Source organism: Diadema antillarum, unplaced genomic scaffold (assembly GCF_040938485.1).
Source record: "Diadema antillarum isolate AM-2024a unplaced genomic scaffold, OU_Dant_1.0 seq00000190_RagTag, whole genome shotgun sequence".
Taxonomy (NCBI): Eukaryota; Metazoa; Echinodermata; class Echinoidea; order Diadematoida; family Diadematidae; genus Diadema; species Diadema antillarum.
In genome coordinates, this window is record NW_027271254.1 from 637,450 (window position 1) to 653,763 (window position 16,314).

The 16,314-nt window shown below is 41.2% G+C and overlaps 1 protein-coding gene across 1 annotated transcript; it reads left to right on the forward strand.

Moving 5' to 3' along the window:
- The first annotated feature begins 1,721 nt into the window (after positions 1 to 1,721).
- On the forward strand, positions 1,722 to 7,770 carry LOC139728682 (uncharacterized). Its single transcript, XM_071639617.1, has 4 exons — positions 1,722 to 1,730; positions 6,445 to 6,640; positions 7,035 to 7,457; positions 7,508 to 7,770. The coding sequence occupies exons 1-4, from the start codon at positions 1,722 to 1,724 to the stop codon at positions 7,768 to 7,770; spliced, it is 891 nt and encodes a 296-aa protein (XP_071495718.1).
- The last annotated feature ends 8,544 nt before the right edge of the window (positions 7,771 to 16,314 follow it).

The window sequence follows — 16,314 nt, forward strand, 5'->3', positions numbered from 1 at the left end:
GTACAGACTGAGGGTGTGTTAAATCGGTCATTATCTTGTTTACTTTGACAATCATTCTTTCCACGTATAAATCCTGTACTACTGGCAATTCCAACCCAGTGATCTTTTGCGCACACTTTCGCGGTCGATCAATTCTGGCCCTGTCCTTCTGTGTGAGATTGCCATAAAAACAAATCAAGTTATACATGACAATAGACTGGATAAAGGACTTGTAGAAAAGAACCATCATTGTTCTATCCAAACTCAGTTTGCTCAACTGCCTGATGAAAAAAAGTCTTTGATTTGCCTCTTTTTTATTCATCAGTGAATTTGCAGTCCAGTTCAAATCATCAGTGAGTTTTGTGCCCAGTTACTTGTACTCGGAAACCTATTCAACAGGGCTAGCATGGATGCGAAGAGGTACATGTTCACAGTTGTTTCTGAAATCTATCATCATTTCTGGCTTTGTTAGCATTCAAATGCAAATAATGTGAGTCACACCACGGAACAAATCGATCGATTATCGGGATGTAGCTGTTCACATTGTTTGAATTCAAATACCCTGAGATGACTATATCATCATCAAATATTATTTGATAGCCGGATACTCGTCACCTTAAGCGGTAAATTCGCTAGTATACAAAATAAATTAAAACAGGTGAGAGAACACATCCCTGTAGCACGCCAATACAATCGTACTGACAGTGCGAGCATTGGAGGTACAGTACTCTCCGCATAATCGGGTAGGCTCGGGCAGAGCGTTTCTTACCCGATTAAGCGGAGTACCCGATTAACAGAAGAACACGTCTCATTCACAATTGACACAAACAATGTGTATGTACATGCATTGTACACTGCACCAAACACCTACACTGTATGCTTAACAAGCGTGCTTGCCCGGCACATTATACATACCTTACAATTGCTCAGTCACGAGCAATAATTTACACTCTTTTTATGGACAAATATGTCTTAAGAAAACTTTGTCGTTTGACTATAGACTTCTCGCTAACACGCAGGCGTTGCCCAAAAAGAATACGTCTCTTTGCGTGCACTAGTCAAGTAGAACGTCGGGTTACTTTTCGAGAAGTTACTGGGAAAAAGCAAAATTATGGAGCTGGTGCATGACCTAATTTTCGTTGCAAAATTCTCGTATTGTGAATGTTGTTGCGGAGCAAGGGTGGACGCAAGTGTGTTTGACTCATGTCTGTCTATGTAGTTGTGAGTGCCAGTTACATGGGTAATGTTCGTTTACGTGTGGCAAGTCGGTACTGGAACATTATGTTTTCACGTTTAATCACTCCCCAAATAATCGGTCTTCTTTGCGAATTAAACAGAGAATGCGATTAGTCGTGGAAAATTTGACATTCATGATTTCTTTAATAAAGTGTTATATCTGCGATAAAATGTGGGTAGAAATTAGATAAGAAGAAAATTATTTACCCATTTATGCGGAGAGGCAACCCGATTATCAGGTAATTTTGATGTGCATTGGAACTGATTTTGACATTACTATCCAATAAAACGGAGTACCCGTTTAAGCGATACCCGATTACGCGGAGAGTACGGTATATGTAACCGTAATGACCAACCTTAACTCTCTGTGATCTATTCAACAAAAAGTAATGAATTAAAAACTTGATGTGAGGATTGACACCCAAGTCAGCCAAATAGTCAGACAAATACGGCACTATTGTATTAAAAGCGCTAGAAATATCAAAGAAAGTTTATCGTACATAAACATGTCCCAGGTGAGTCCAAATGCTGCAGAGCATTATGCAAGTACAGCCAAACGGTGTCTTCCACTGACCTGTTACCCCTGTAGGCAAACTGCATTGTGTTTAAATGAGTTTCTGTTTCTTTCAACAAAAACTTCAGCAAGATCTTCTCAAAACATTTCATCACAGAACTCGGATAAGTGCAATTTGTCTAAAATCGCTTAGTTCACGTGTGTTTTTCGCTTCCAGTACCGGGACAACAAATGAACTTTTCCATGAATTTGGAAGTATACCAGTGTCAAGACACTTCCGAAAAAAATGTACATTATTATATACACGCCTGCCAGCTGGTCTTTACATACCCGCAAAACTTTATTGCTGAGACGATCAGGACCGGGAGCCCTTTGAGTTTTAACTTTTCCCAAAACCAACGTGACATAGTGTTCAAAGCCTGCGTCTTGCCCCTTAAAATACGAGACATAAAATTCGATCGTTGTTTAGTTTTGTGTTTTATTTTCCCGCGAAGATATATAGTTTGAGAAGACGTTAAGAATGAAACATGTATAACGACTGGTTAAAAATAGACAAGATGCTCGATATTCTTGGAACCATTTTAGTAGGTCTTTAATTTGACTTCTTCTCTTGTTGGCTAAATTTCGTTGCCCCTCCCACCCCCCCCCCCCCCTCATGAATGTTCCTGTGTAATTTCATTTATTTCAAATTCGTTCATGTTTTGATTGTTTAAATACACGTGTAGTCAAACGCCTGTAATGTAATTTCCGTTTGTATTATTTGTCTCTTATTCATTAAAGTTATTTTGGTATCCTGGGCTTTATGTTGTAATTGTTACTTTTTTATCATTTCCACATACCCTTGAGTACATGGGCCTACAGACGGAAATCAACATTCACAATATTGAACCGGATCATCCCATCAGAAATATAGTCATGTATATTGACACTGCCACTGTATCTTATGTTATATAGTACAACATAGCCGGATCTTTGTCGGCTTAAATATATCTTGACATTATTGGCCAATATCATGAAAGAGTCGTCTCTTACGTAGCGAGCCTCACACCACGTAGCATTAATTCTACCAGCTGTTGCCGAGCGGCGTGTCTTTATTTTGCCGTCGTCTAACAATATATATAAGTATACGCAAAAAGGGTGTACTTCGCACCAGTAGATGTCCATACCTGTGAAGCAAAAGCAATGGGAGTGACATAGAAATGATTTGTAATCAACTGAACATTTTTATCGATGCTTCTGATAGGGACTGTTTTCACTCTGCAAGTAAATAGCTTCAAAGGGTGCGAAAGTTGAAAAAAAAAACACCCACATAGTTAAAGTGAAAACAAAGTTCTGGTAAGGGCTTGAGAACTCGTCTGGCACCATTTCATATTTACTTGCAATATATCGAAAGAGTCTACAAAGAAACTTACCTGGCTGACGCGGTTTGCAGGAATGATGAGTCGTTTTGGAGTATTTTGAGAAAAATAATAAAAGTATAGGTAGAACGACTTTTATTCCAGAAGGCTCCATACTAACTCGGTCTCAGGGAAAACTCGACCCTATTTCAGACAATTTACACACAGTTCGTGATCGCCATGTTCATCAGTATACAAATGACGCACAGGTCTGAGTGCGTCAGTCGGAATTGTGTGCATAAGGTATACTATGGAATGCTTAACCCACGAGGCAAAGCCGAATGGAATTAGGCTAAATTCCATAGTTACCACATGCACACTATATTCCGACTGACGCACGAAAAGACATGTGCGTCATCTGATTTATAGAATGGGTATTTTTGGGGGTCAAAAGCCCATTTTTCTATCGTGTTACCCGATGACAAAATTACTGGAAGCATTTCCTTTTGGCTTGCCGTAAACGAGCATGCATCAGTAAACAAATGATGCCCAGGTCTGAGTGCGTCAGTCGGAATTGTGTGCATAAGGTAACTACGGAATGCTTAACCCAAGAGGCGAAGCCGAGTGTGTTTAGGCTAAATTTCATAGTTACCGCATGCACACTATTCAGACTGACGCACGAAAAGACATGTGCGTCATCCGATTTATAGAACGGGTAATTTTCTTGCCAAAAAACTCATTTTTTTATCGTGTCACCCGATTTCAAAATTACTGGATGCATTTCCTTTTGGCTTGCCTAAACGAGCGTGCATCAATTTTTACTGGACGCACGGCCAGCCGTGCATTAATTTTTATTATATACCTCATAAGTGAGATTCGTATCAGTGATTGGTCAAAAGTATATTACGTGACAAGGTGTAATCCCGTCTATCTTGCCTTAGGGTTTTCATGTCAGTGATAGAAAGGCACAACCCTCGTGACAGAAAGGTAAAACCCTCGTGATGGAATTCGTTGGGAGGGATATAAAACAAATGTACCAGGCCAATTTTTCGAGGCACCGGTTGAAACTATGTGCCTTCGGTGACTTCAGTAGCACTATTTTCTTCGGGGCTGCGCCCCTCAGAAAATAGTGCTACTGAAGTCACCTCATGCACATAGTTTCAACCAGAGCCTCTCGCCCTGGTATATTTGTATACTGGACGCACAGCCAGCCGTGCATTAGTTTTTATTATATCCCTCACAAATTGCTTCTCGTCCTCTGATTGGTCGAGAGCACTGTAAACAACAAAACATAATTCTACCATACAAATGACTATACTCCCTAGGGAAATGGTAAAAACTATACCACGCTGGTGATTTGCGCGTCTTTTTTGCTTCGCGTCGCGACGCGAAATATTTCACGTGTAAATGAATGAGTATCGCAGCACCTTTGCTTCGCGAGAGATTTCATGTACAAATGAATGGGTATCGCGGCGCCTTAGATCACTGCACTTCTCGAGAACCACAAGGTACGCATACACTCAATGCGACACGAGTTACGTTAGAGAGACTCAGAGAGACTCTTTTAAAGCCCTCATTCTACCTAAAAAGAAAAAAAAATTGTATTACGTTACAACAGAGTAGGCGATATCGTAGATCTATAATTAGACAACAATAAGCAAGCTAGGCTTCTTCGACGTACCGTAGGCCTTTGGGGAGTTCATGCTTCGCCGTTTGAAAGTTGGTCTCGCAGTTCACGTAACTCGAGCGACCCACCCAAAAGATGTTGACAAACGAAACTGCAGTAGATAGTAGGCATGCTTTAACGTTAGCGCTAGTTAAGCCTAACGTTAGCATAGTTCTACCTGTCTAACAGTAGGCCCTATTTCCCGTAATCTCATTCCTAATAATCATTTTTTAGAGTGTCTAACGAGTTAGTTACCGTACGAACCGTACGAATCACACGAATTTACAGTGGCACTCGATGCTTTAATCGCTAGAATTTTTCCAGTGCCTAATCTAACCTTATACGCTGTTACTGAATGCTACCCAAATTTACAATGTATACTTGCATTTTTAACAGGAAGTGATAGTCCATATTCATGTACAGACAGCTAGGTAGAAAGACGACAGAAAACACAATCAACTGCAGCTCACAGTCACATCGTTGATCAGCTCGAGCACGCACATCACCGCACTGGCAACCGAACGTACTTGTTGACAGATCGGATAGTATGAAGCGCGTAGTGAGTTTGCAGTTTGCGCATGTTTACCAGTACGTTGTACAGCAATGCACCGAGTACACTTCAGCGGCTGAGTTGGGCGTTTCAATGCAGCCATGCATGGTTGGGGGCTACGCCCGTCAGCAGCTTGCCAGTGTGGTGCACCAGAACAGACTGCTCAACACATCTTGAGTGAGTGCCCTGATCTCCGCCCTCCTGACAACATGGACCTGACACACCCTACTCCACAGACTGTAACTTGGCTACAACAATTGAGGGACATTACTTAGCTGCTGCTGCCTCATAAGCAAGAAGAAGAAGAAGAAGAAGCGGCTGAGCGCGCAGTTGTCTCTTCATAGTACGCGTACGCGCTGCCCTCCTGCTGAGCTGCTTTCCCGAGCGTAAATGACTAGTCAATCTTCTTGAAAAGTAAAGCAAGATGCCCTTAAAAAAGAGGTAAATTACAGAATACCAGCAGTCGAATACTCTTAAATTCATTGGGAGGGATATAAAACAAATATACCAGGCCAATTTTTCGAGGCACCGGTTGAAACTATGTGCCTTCGGTGACTTCAGTAGCACTATTTTCTTCGGGGCTGCGCCCCTCAGAAAATAGTGCTACTGAAGTCACCTCATGCGCATAGTTTCAACCAGAGTCTCTCAGGCCTTGTATATTTGTATACTGGACGCATGGCCAACCTGAGCGCGCGAACGCTTGCTTTATAGTGCCCAAACCTTTGTTACAAGTACGCGTACTCTTGCTACAAGTGCGCGATAACATGTTTACCACTGTGACTCAGCGTACGTAGCGTGTGGCCAGTAAAAGTCAACACATAGCTCTCGACCAATCAGATCGTAGGATTCTCGCTACCCATTCTATAATACTCTATTATAATGATATATTATACTACTATATTATATCACCCTAGCATCATGGAATGTGAAAACTCTACGTGATGACACGAAAGCAAACAGGCCAGAGATACGCACTGCGCTGGTCGCCAGAGAACTGGCTCGCTACAATGTTGACATAGCTGCTCTTAGCGAAACACGGTTAGCAGAGAGAGGTCAGCTAACTGAAATTGGTGGTGGCTAAACATTCCTCTGGAGTGGACATAGCAGTAAAGGGAGAAGATAGGCTGGTGTTGGATTTGCTGTCAAATCCATCCACGTGCAGAAACTAGCAAGCATCCCTGTGGGACTCAATGACCGTCTGATGTCAATGCATCTCCCCCTTGGAAAGAAAACAAGTGCAACCATCATTAGTGCCTATGCTCCGACCATGACAAACCCTGATGAGGTCAAGGACAAATTTTATGAGGAACTTGATTCTCTCATCGTTTCTTCAAAGTCTGAGAAGCTCATCATCCTTGGTGATTTCAATGCTCGATTAGGGGCTGACTATCATGCCTGGCACAATGTAGTAGGAAAACATGGCATTGGAAACTGTAACAGTAACGGGCACCTCCTCCTCAGATTTTGCTCCTTTCATAACCTAGTAATCACTAACACCATGTTTCGACTACTGACTCGGAACAAGACCTCATGGATGCACCCTCGTTCGAAGCATTGGCATCTTATTGACTATGTGATCGTCAGGGCGAGGGACAGGCAGGACGTGAGAGTGACTAAGGCCATGTGTGGTGCTGAATGCTGGACGGATCATCGCCTGATCATTTCAAAGATGAAACTCTTAATCCAGCCCAAGAGAAGGCCACAGGGCCAGAAAGTAAAAAAAAAAGAGACTGAATATCAACAATCTCAAAGACCCCAAGAAGCTGCAAGACTTCCAAGAACACATGCATAACCACCTAGCAGACCTTCAGCTTAACCAGTCTAGCATCGAGGATCAGTGGGCAACCTTTAGGGATGCTGTTCACTCTGTCGCCCTTGAATGCCTTGGTCCAGCCACTAGGTACCATCAAGACTGGTTTGATGAAAACGACACAGAAATTCAGGAGCTCTTAGATACGAAACACAACCTTCTACGTCTACATCGGAATGATCCCTCCAGCATGGCAAAGAAAGCTGCATTCACCAAGGCCCGCAGCAAGGTCCAAGCAAAACTACGCTACATGAAAGACTCCTGGCTTAGTGCCAAGGCCGATCAGATCCAAAGCTTTGCCGACAGAAACGACATAAAGAACTTCTATGATGCCCTGAAAGCAGTCTATGGGCCTAAACCGTCCCGTCCGGATCATCCCCAATTTTCAGTGCTGATGGTTCTACGCTGCTCACAGATAAGAAGCTGATTCTAGAAAGATGGGCTGAACACTTCAACAACGTACTAAATCAACCAGCCCAGATCAACAATGAAGCGATCATACGCCTCCCCCATGTGCCCATAAATCACAAGCTTGAGGTGCCCCCTTCAAAGAAAGTAATCGACACAGCCATCACACAGCTGTCTAGTGGGAAAGCCCCAGGCTCTGATTCCATGCCTGCTGAAGTGTACAAAAAGGGTGGCCCAATCACCCTCATTAAGCTCGCCAAGCTGTACTAGTCCATGTGGAGCAGAGAACGGTTACCACAAGAATTCAGAGATGCTACAGTTGTTCACATCTACAAACGGAAAGGAAATCGCTAGGCTTGTGACAACCATCGAGGCATCTCCCTCCTGTCTATAGCAGGCAAGATCCTGGCTCGAGTCCTCCTCAATTGTTTACTGGAACATCTGGAGCAGGGTCATCTCCCTGAAAGTCAATGCGGCTTCCGTGCAGGTCGAGGGACCACTGACATGATATTTGCTGCCCGCCAGCTTCAGGAGAAGTGTATTGAGCATCAGCATCGTTACCTATACACAACCTTTGTCGATCTGACCAAGGCCTTCGACACGGTTAGTCGTGAGGGTCTCTGGAAAATTATGGGTAAGGTTGACTGCCCACGGAAGTTCATCACAATTGTCCGCCAGTTTCACGATGGGATGACTGCCAAAGTTCTTGATAATGGTGAACCCTCCAATGCCTTTCAGGTGACAAATGGAGTCAAGCAAGGTTGTGTCCTGGCCCCGACACTATTCAGCATGACGTTCTCGGCAATGCTCTCAGACGCCTTCAAAGACTGCGAACCTGGCATCAACATTACACAGGTCGGATGGAAAGCTCTTTAATCTTAGGCGCTTGAAGGCCATCACGAAGGTGAAGGAGACCGTCATCAGAGACTTCTTGTTTGCTGACGACTGCACACTCATTGCCAATGGTGAGGACGAGATGCAGATGCAGATGGACAGATTCTCCTCAGCCTGTGACAACTTCGGCCTCACCACGCTTCTCTGTGGCTGCGAAACTTGGATTTTGTACCGGAGACATGAGAGGCAAAGCAACCACTTCCATATGCAATGCCTCCGCAACCTCCTTCGCATCCGCTGGGAGGATAAAGATCCGGACACAGAGGTATCCCTGGCATCATTACCAAAATCCGCAAGGCCCAGGTGAGATGGGCAGGCCACGTCACCCGCATGTCTGACGACCGCATCCCAAAAAAGCTTTTCTATGGAGAACTCCCTGATGGGAATAAGCGTAAGGTGGGAGGACAAAAGAAGCGCTTCAAATACAACCTGAAGTTCTACCTAAAAGACTTCTCCATCAACAACCAGTCCTGGGAGACACTTGCCGCAGATCGCCCGTCCTGGCGCCACGCTATTGCTGTATGGGCCCGTAGAGCAGAGGAGCAGCGCGTCAAGCAGGCAGAGCACAAACGCCAGATGCGAAAAGCTAGAGCAGCCAACCCCAACAGTGTAGCCCCTACCCACTTCTGCCCTACCTGTGGGAGAGGCTTTCGTGCCCAGATTGGCCTCATCAGCCATCGCCGAACCCATCGAGCCAATTAATGTCATTGGTCATCCTCGAGAACGAGGGACGAACACACATTATACTACGGGTACCAAACTAGGCCTTACTGAGCAGACAGGAAAGTGCGTGCTAATCCTGTACAAAATAAATGGACAGCGCGAGGTCCTTAAGTATACTAGTATACGCACATCACCTCAGTTGCTGAGACGCGCGGTCTTTGAAGTTTTTGTTAGCCATGTCTACACCTATCCAAAAACTTGTAGTTATACTAACTACGAGCGCAAAAATTCCTTCCCCTAACCACGACAAAACTTCGATGCCGTTCACACCTACATGCAGTTAGCAAAACCTCGAGGTAAAGCTAACTACGATAGAAAATAAAGGGCGCCTCGTTTGCACATAGGGTTGCGCACTATTGTGGAAAAAAACTGAGCGTCGTGGTTAACAAAACTCCGTTCACATCTGTCAAGTTTGAAGTTTGAAGTTTGAAGTTTGATTTATTACTCAACGACCCTCATGGGGTATGGGAGTACAATGTCAATTGAAAATACACAAAATAGAAAATTTCAAACAAGAATGAACATAATTATATACAAATATAATACAAATATATACAAGATATCAACATACTTTTCAAATAAAATTTGCATAAAAGTATGTAATAAATAATATACTATACAAATGTAAATCTATCACATGAATTACGCACAATGCAGGCACTGCCTGATGCAAATCATCACGGAAAGGGTATATAAAATAAACTAAATCCAACGAAATAAAAAAGTGCAGTAACTAACTAAAAAAGGACATTATTACCTTACAAAACCTCGAAATGTTTGACAAAGTCTTTTTCTTAGTGGAATTAAACAACTGATCATATTTGAATGTGTTAGGATACTTCCTATAATACTTTTCCAGAAATCTTTTACGTTCTGACATAAAGAAGGGATATACAAACAAATAATGAAATTCATCACCAATATCATTTTTAGAACAATAGGTACACAAACGTTCAATTCTTGGAATGTCTTTGTAACGCCCAGACACTATTGGAAGCTTATGATTAAGACAACGAAAACGTGTTAAAGATTTCCTATCATTTTCATTAAGACGAATCAGATACTTTTCAAAGCATAATTGCTGCTTAAAAATTCTATAAAAAGTGCATTGATTGTTTAACTCAACATCACTGTGCCACTCCTGTTGACTCATATCTTTAATTTTTGTATCTATTATTCTTTTGAATGAAGATAAAGATAGATTACTTGCTTGACTCTTCCACACGTCAGAAAGGCCTAAGCTATCAAGAGTATTCTTTACTTTGAAAATCCAACCCATCTGATTTTTCCCCTTCAAAAAGGAGAAAAATTCAAAGCTATAAATGATGCTTGATAATTTAGCTGATTTCCCATTTACGAGACGATACCAGAATAATAAGCATTCGACTAGTGACAATTTTTTCTAATTTGTAGTGCCCAAGTTCACCGTAAGTCATGCAATTGGGAGTTCTCTTGTTCAGACCAAGCAATTCTTTACAGAACATCAAATAAAACGTTTCAATTTGAATTACATTTTCAAAACCCCAAACCTCACATCCATATAAAAGAATTGGTAATATCAATTGATTAAATAGCTCAAGTTGAATATCAACAGGTAGACAAAGGGATGCAATTTTGCTCTTCATTGAGTACATAGCTCTTTGTGCTTGAGTTACTTGTTTATTTATAGCTTTTTTGAAGCTATTGTTATAGTTGAAAATTGTTCCTAAATACACATACTCATCAATTACACTTAAAAGTTCATTGGCAAAATAAAACTTTGGAATATTTCTAACTTTTCCTCTAGAAAAAATAACAACCTTCGTCTTTGTGGTATTAACAGTAAGATGCCACAATTGGCAATAATCAGAAAGAGCGTTAAGAGCATCTTGTAAATCATTCGCACTTTCAGCAAGTACAATAGTATCGTGAGCGTACAAAAGAGTGAATGAATTTATATAAACATCCATTTCATTCTCATAAAAGCAATCGTGAATTGGTGTAGATAGAGAGCTCAGACCATTGTATCTCTCTTGTAAAAAAGATTCAAAATCATTCAGATACAGTGCAAATAAGATTGGAGACAAATTTTCACCTTGCCTTACTCCTACGTTACTCTGAAAAAATCGGATTTCTTACCACCATATGAAATACAAGATTTAGCGTTGTCGTATATTTTGACTATTACACGCAATAATTTTCCATTAATCCCGTCCTTCAATAATTTAATCCAAAGCGAACTTCGATCAACTAAATCAAAAGCTTTTTTATAATCCACAAAAGCACAATACAATTTTTTCTTTTTTTGTAAATGCCAATCAACAATTGCGTGCAATGAAAAAATATGATCCATCGTAGAATAACCTGACCGGAAACCGGCTTGAACTTCACCAAGTAGATCATAAGAGTCAATGAACATAGTAATGCGTTCATTTAGAATAGTAGTGAATAGCTTACCAACACAACTTAAGAGGGTGATACCCCTGTAGTTATCAGCAGCATCAGGTGAGCCTTTACCTTTGAATAAAGGTTTAATCAAGCCTACCACCCAGCTTGAGGGTATTATACCTGTGTCAAGCACTACAGTAAACAGTTTGGTAACAAGTTTCAAAAGAGATTTAGAACTATTCTTTAACAATTCGTTTAGAATCATATCATCCCCAGGAGCCTTGTCATTTATAGTTTAAGCGCGCTGCCACAGCGCGCTTAAACTACCGCTTAAACCACGGAACACCCTAAGAAATCTTGTGGTGTTGTCGTGGTGTCTTCGCCTTAAGGTTTTGTCGTGGTTTTCAAAACTACATGCGTCTACATCTACGCTAACTTGAAGTTTAGTGCCTCGTGGTTTACAAAACCTCGAGGTTTTGAAAACCTTAAGATAAAGGGATCTAGGTGTGAACCTCACTGTTGTTGTTTATCAAGCGTCTTTGATTGTTTTTAGAGGTGCTTGAGAGGCGCAGACTAATTTTGCATGCACGCCAAAGAGGTTTTTGATGCGCGCGTTGTAACAACTCGGACCATTACATGTACTGCGAGTAGCCAGAACGCTACAATGTAGTTTATACAGGCCGCTCCCATATGCACAGTACAACACTGTACAATCCAGAGGGACAACCAATACAACTCATCCCGCCGTCAAGCAAAGCAAGGCCGAGTTATCCCCGAGTCCGAGTCTAGCCTGACCCCGTTCGGGTAAGTTCTGAGACTGAACGTTTTTGGTTTCCCATTTTCGTCGTTACCCATCGAATATTTTGTTATTACAGCGTTATTCCGCACATTTCCTAGGCATACGTTCACATTTTGGAGCAAAATTTGACAACTTTTGCAGGCGTACCAGAACTTTGTTTGGGCTTTAAACATTCGGGAACCTGTTTCTTTAACGAAGGAGTCATACATGCATGTTATAATGTAGCCATCACACTGAAATAATAATGAGCAAAGATTGCCACATAGGCAAATGTCAAAAGGTTTCCCATTTGATAGTATAAAATAATTACAAGATATGAGGACCATTATTTTATGATTTGGTGGAGGTCGAGTTTCTCAGCCTCCAGCAGCAACTATACACACGATATTTTGAGAGATGCGCCTCATACGCAATCGAAGAAATAGATAGAACAGTTTTATTTATGCAGTCTGTAGCATGGGAGAGTAAGCATATATGCTTCTGGTAAACCTCTGCGTAGAATCAGATTGAAAGAAAATCTGATTTGCGCTTAACTACGCAAAATATACAAAAAACTTAAACTTCTTACCATCAAATATAATGCGTTCGACGGGTAGATGCGGTCTTTCTGAATTAATCACGGTCTTGCTGCGTCCATCAAGTGATATCTTAATGACTGTGAACACAAAAACTAGATAGACTTCTCTGTTGAAAAAAGAATCAGAATTAGGAAAAGCAAACAAACAAACGATCGAAATTACACACAAAATAAGAAAATATCACTGTATCAGATTAGGTCAATTCAGTTACGAAAGATAGTATCAGTCTTAAATACTCCCAGACACAATATTGCTGAGGCATTGATAATAGCCACGAGGAAAATCTAAAGTCGTTCAATCATTTAAAGATGAGGCGATCTCACTCGAGGTTAACGACTGATAAAGATTACAGGGTACTTTCGGGTCCGTTTTCATGAAGTGGCATCACATTGAAGTTTTTACAAAACTCTCAGAATGACCAAAGTCACACATACATCATGAACGTAGGTATGAGAGACTGTTGTGAGGCGGATTCCAGGACGACTATGAAATGACTACAATAATAGTTCACATCATTGTCTTGATATTACATCACACATGTGATTATGGGACAAGGATTTCAATTCATAAAGTCACCTGCTCTTGACGTCAAGCTTCATTCTCAGGAAGGTACTGGGTTTGCGAAGCCTCACGATAACACGTACTGGATCCCTGTTCATTCCCGTTCGAAGCACTGACAGGGTACTTGCGATATCATCGTAGCTTAGCAAGTAAAGTTTCTGATCCGAGTGATCCAAAGACAGCGAGATTAGCTTGCCAGGCAGATCTAAAAAAAGAACAAAGAAATACTTCGCTTTAAGCATTGTAGCTTCCAACAAAGAAAGAGCAGAAAACGGATGCTAGTTGATGCAATGAAACATTGGAAATACAGGTTAGATACTTATCTATACGTACTCGTACAACGCTAATAAAGGAAATTTATATTTCATGAGAATTACGACACTTGTCCCTTCTTTTTTCTGTAAATCTTTGTTTCATACCGTTGTTTGCTATACCAAGTTTGCGTCAATACACAAACGCACATGAATTATATAGAATAATGATTATGCTCTTCAAAGTACTGGGTAAAATAGGTAGGAACGATTGACAATCCTACCTGGGACAATGTATAGTTTTGGCAGCAGAAATTGCTTATGGGACTATGGAATACCAGAAACTGAAAAAAAAAATACTTAATGACCAAACTAAACCTATGTACATTGGAGCTGCAAATTTATAAAATCTCGGTTATTATCACTGCGAAATAAATAGGTATACATGAGTCTGAACTCATCCATTTCTCGTCACAGTTTAGGAGCACATTTCCTCTACCAGATCTAACTTCTCATGATGGGGTTATAAAGGTCTCTGAATGTGTTAGAGAGCTTAGCTTTATTTTTGGACAAACACTTAACTCTTAAACACCATATCACACACATTTGTAAGTCTGCATCATGGGGTATTTTTTAAAAGTTACAGCTCGTTGTTCCGAAGGTTCGTTATTCCGAAGGCTCTGTATTCCTAAGATTCGTTATTCCGAAGGTTCATTGTTCCGAATGTCATTTTCGGATTAACCAATCTTCGGAGTAACGAACTTTCGGAATCATGACGCAAATCTCTCGTTTGAAGAGGCTACACCCCCATAAATAATGCCAGTGTATATCTTGGCAATCAATGACTTAAAAACCAAAGATATAAAACACCTGTTTCTTGACCCTGGCCTAATCTAAGCACCAGTCATCGCCACAGCGCCACAGGGGGCCCCGGGGGGGGGGGGGGGGGCACCGCGAGAGGAGGAGATTGTTTTGGTTTTGGCATGGGCTATGTAGCTCCATGGTGCGTGTGTGTGTACGTGTGTGTACGTGTGCATTACATATTGTCAGCACCGGCAAACTGGCCATGCTCTCCTTCTTATTCCTGTATTTTCGTTATTTACGGGTCATTTTTTTTTCGTTCGAAATGTAAAATGGATGACCATAGAATTTCTCAATAGAATATTAAATTGAAAACTTTAGAAAGGATAGAGAAAATTGAGTTCACTTTGAATGGTCTGCCACAGGCAGATATCCTTATCATACTCTTACGTAATACGACAGCTGCTGGAGTCATTAAACAATGGCTTGGCCTCCAGGTTTGTCACGCCTGAGCAGAAAGTTAATTTGCAATGGACAAATACTTCGACTCCCAACTCCCAAACGAAAAATCTTTAGCGAGGTATAGCACCCCATCAGCTTTGTGGAAGTGGGGTCTCGCCTCAAACGAGGGATTGACGGCATGAATGCCACAAATTTTCGGATTTACGAACCCTTTTTCATTTTCGGATTAACGAACCTCTAGGTATAGGGAATTTACGTGTTTCGGATTAACGACCCTTCGGAATAACGAACATTCGGAATAGCGACCCTTCGGAATAACGAACAACACCATTTTCTAAATAGGGAAGATCAGGCGTCTGCTTAAAAAATCATCAGCTGAGCGGCTCGTCGATGCCTTCGTCATCTCATATCTAGACTACTGCAACTCCCTCCTTGCCGGCCCCCTCTTTGTCATATATCTCCTCTGTAACGTATCCGAAATTCAGCCGCTAGATTAGTCTCCCTCAGTAGGAGACATGACAATAATGTTCTCCGCTCACTCCATTGGCTACCGATCATTCCCGTATTACTTTCAAGATCCTACTTTTGACGAACAAAACCACACGTAATCTTGCACTCACATATCTCCAAAACCTAGTCTCTCTTCGCTCCTCCTCTTCTGCCAGACCCATCCGTTCATCTTCCTCTCTCCAGTTACTTCAGGGCCCACGTACAAAAACCCATTATGGTGACCGAGCCTTCTCTTCCATTGACCCCACTCTTTGGAATAAACTCCCTCTTTAGATTCAGAATGCCTCATCTGTTGAATCATTTAAAATTCTTTTCAAAACTCACCTGCTTAATCAGTTGTATTTTTTTCCCTGGAGGCGAAAACAATTACTAATTATTGTATCATCGTATATGTATTTTTTTTCTTCTTTTGTTACTGTTAATATGTTGGTTTTTGTTAACGTTATTGTGTTTTCTACTCTTTTTGTATAAATAGCACCATTGCCCTTAGAAACGCCAATATGAGGCGCCATAAAATGCAATTATTAACTATTATTCTTATCATTTTTTATCATTATTATTATCATTGTTGTTATTGTCATTATTAGTATTATTAGTATTATTAGTATTATTTGTATTATTTACAGTAGACTCCTGTAAAAACGAAGTCCTCGGGACCAGCAGTTTTCTTTAGTTAAACCGAAATTTCGTTATACCCGAACTAATCGACAAAAACAATACATAGAGCAGATATAATGTTGCAGCTTGAAAGATTACTTCGTTGTAACCGAAGGTTCGTCATAACCGAAAGTTCGTTAAAACGGGAGTGCACGGTATTCAGCAGTACTGACTATCACTATTTTGATAAGGGAACTGATCAGCAAAATAG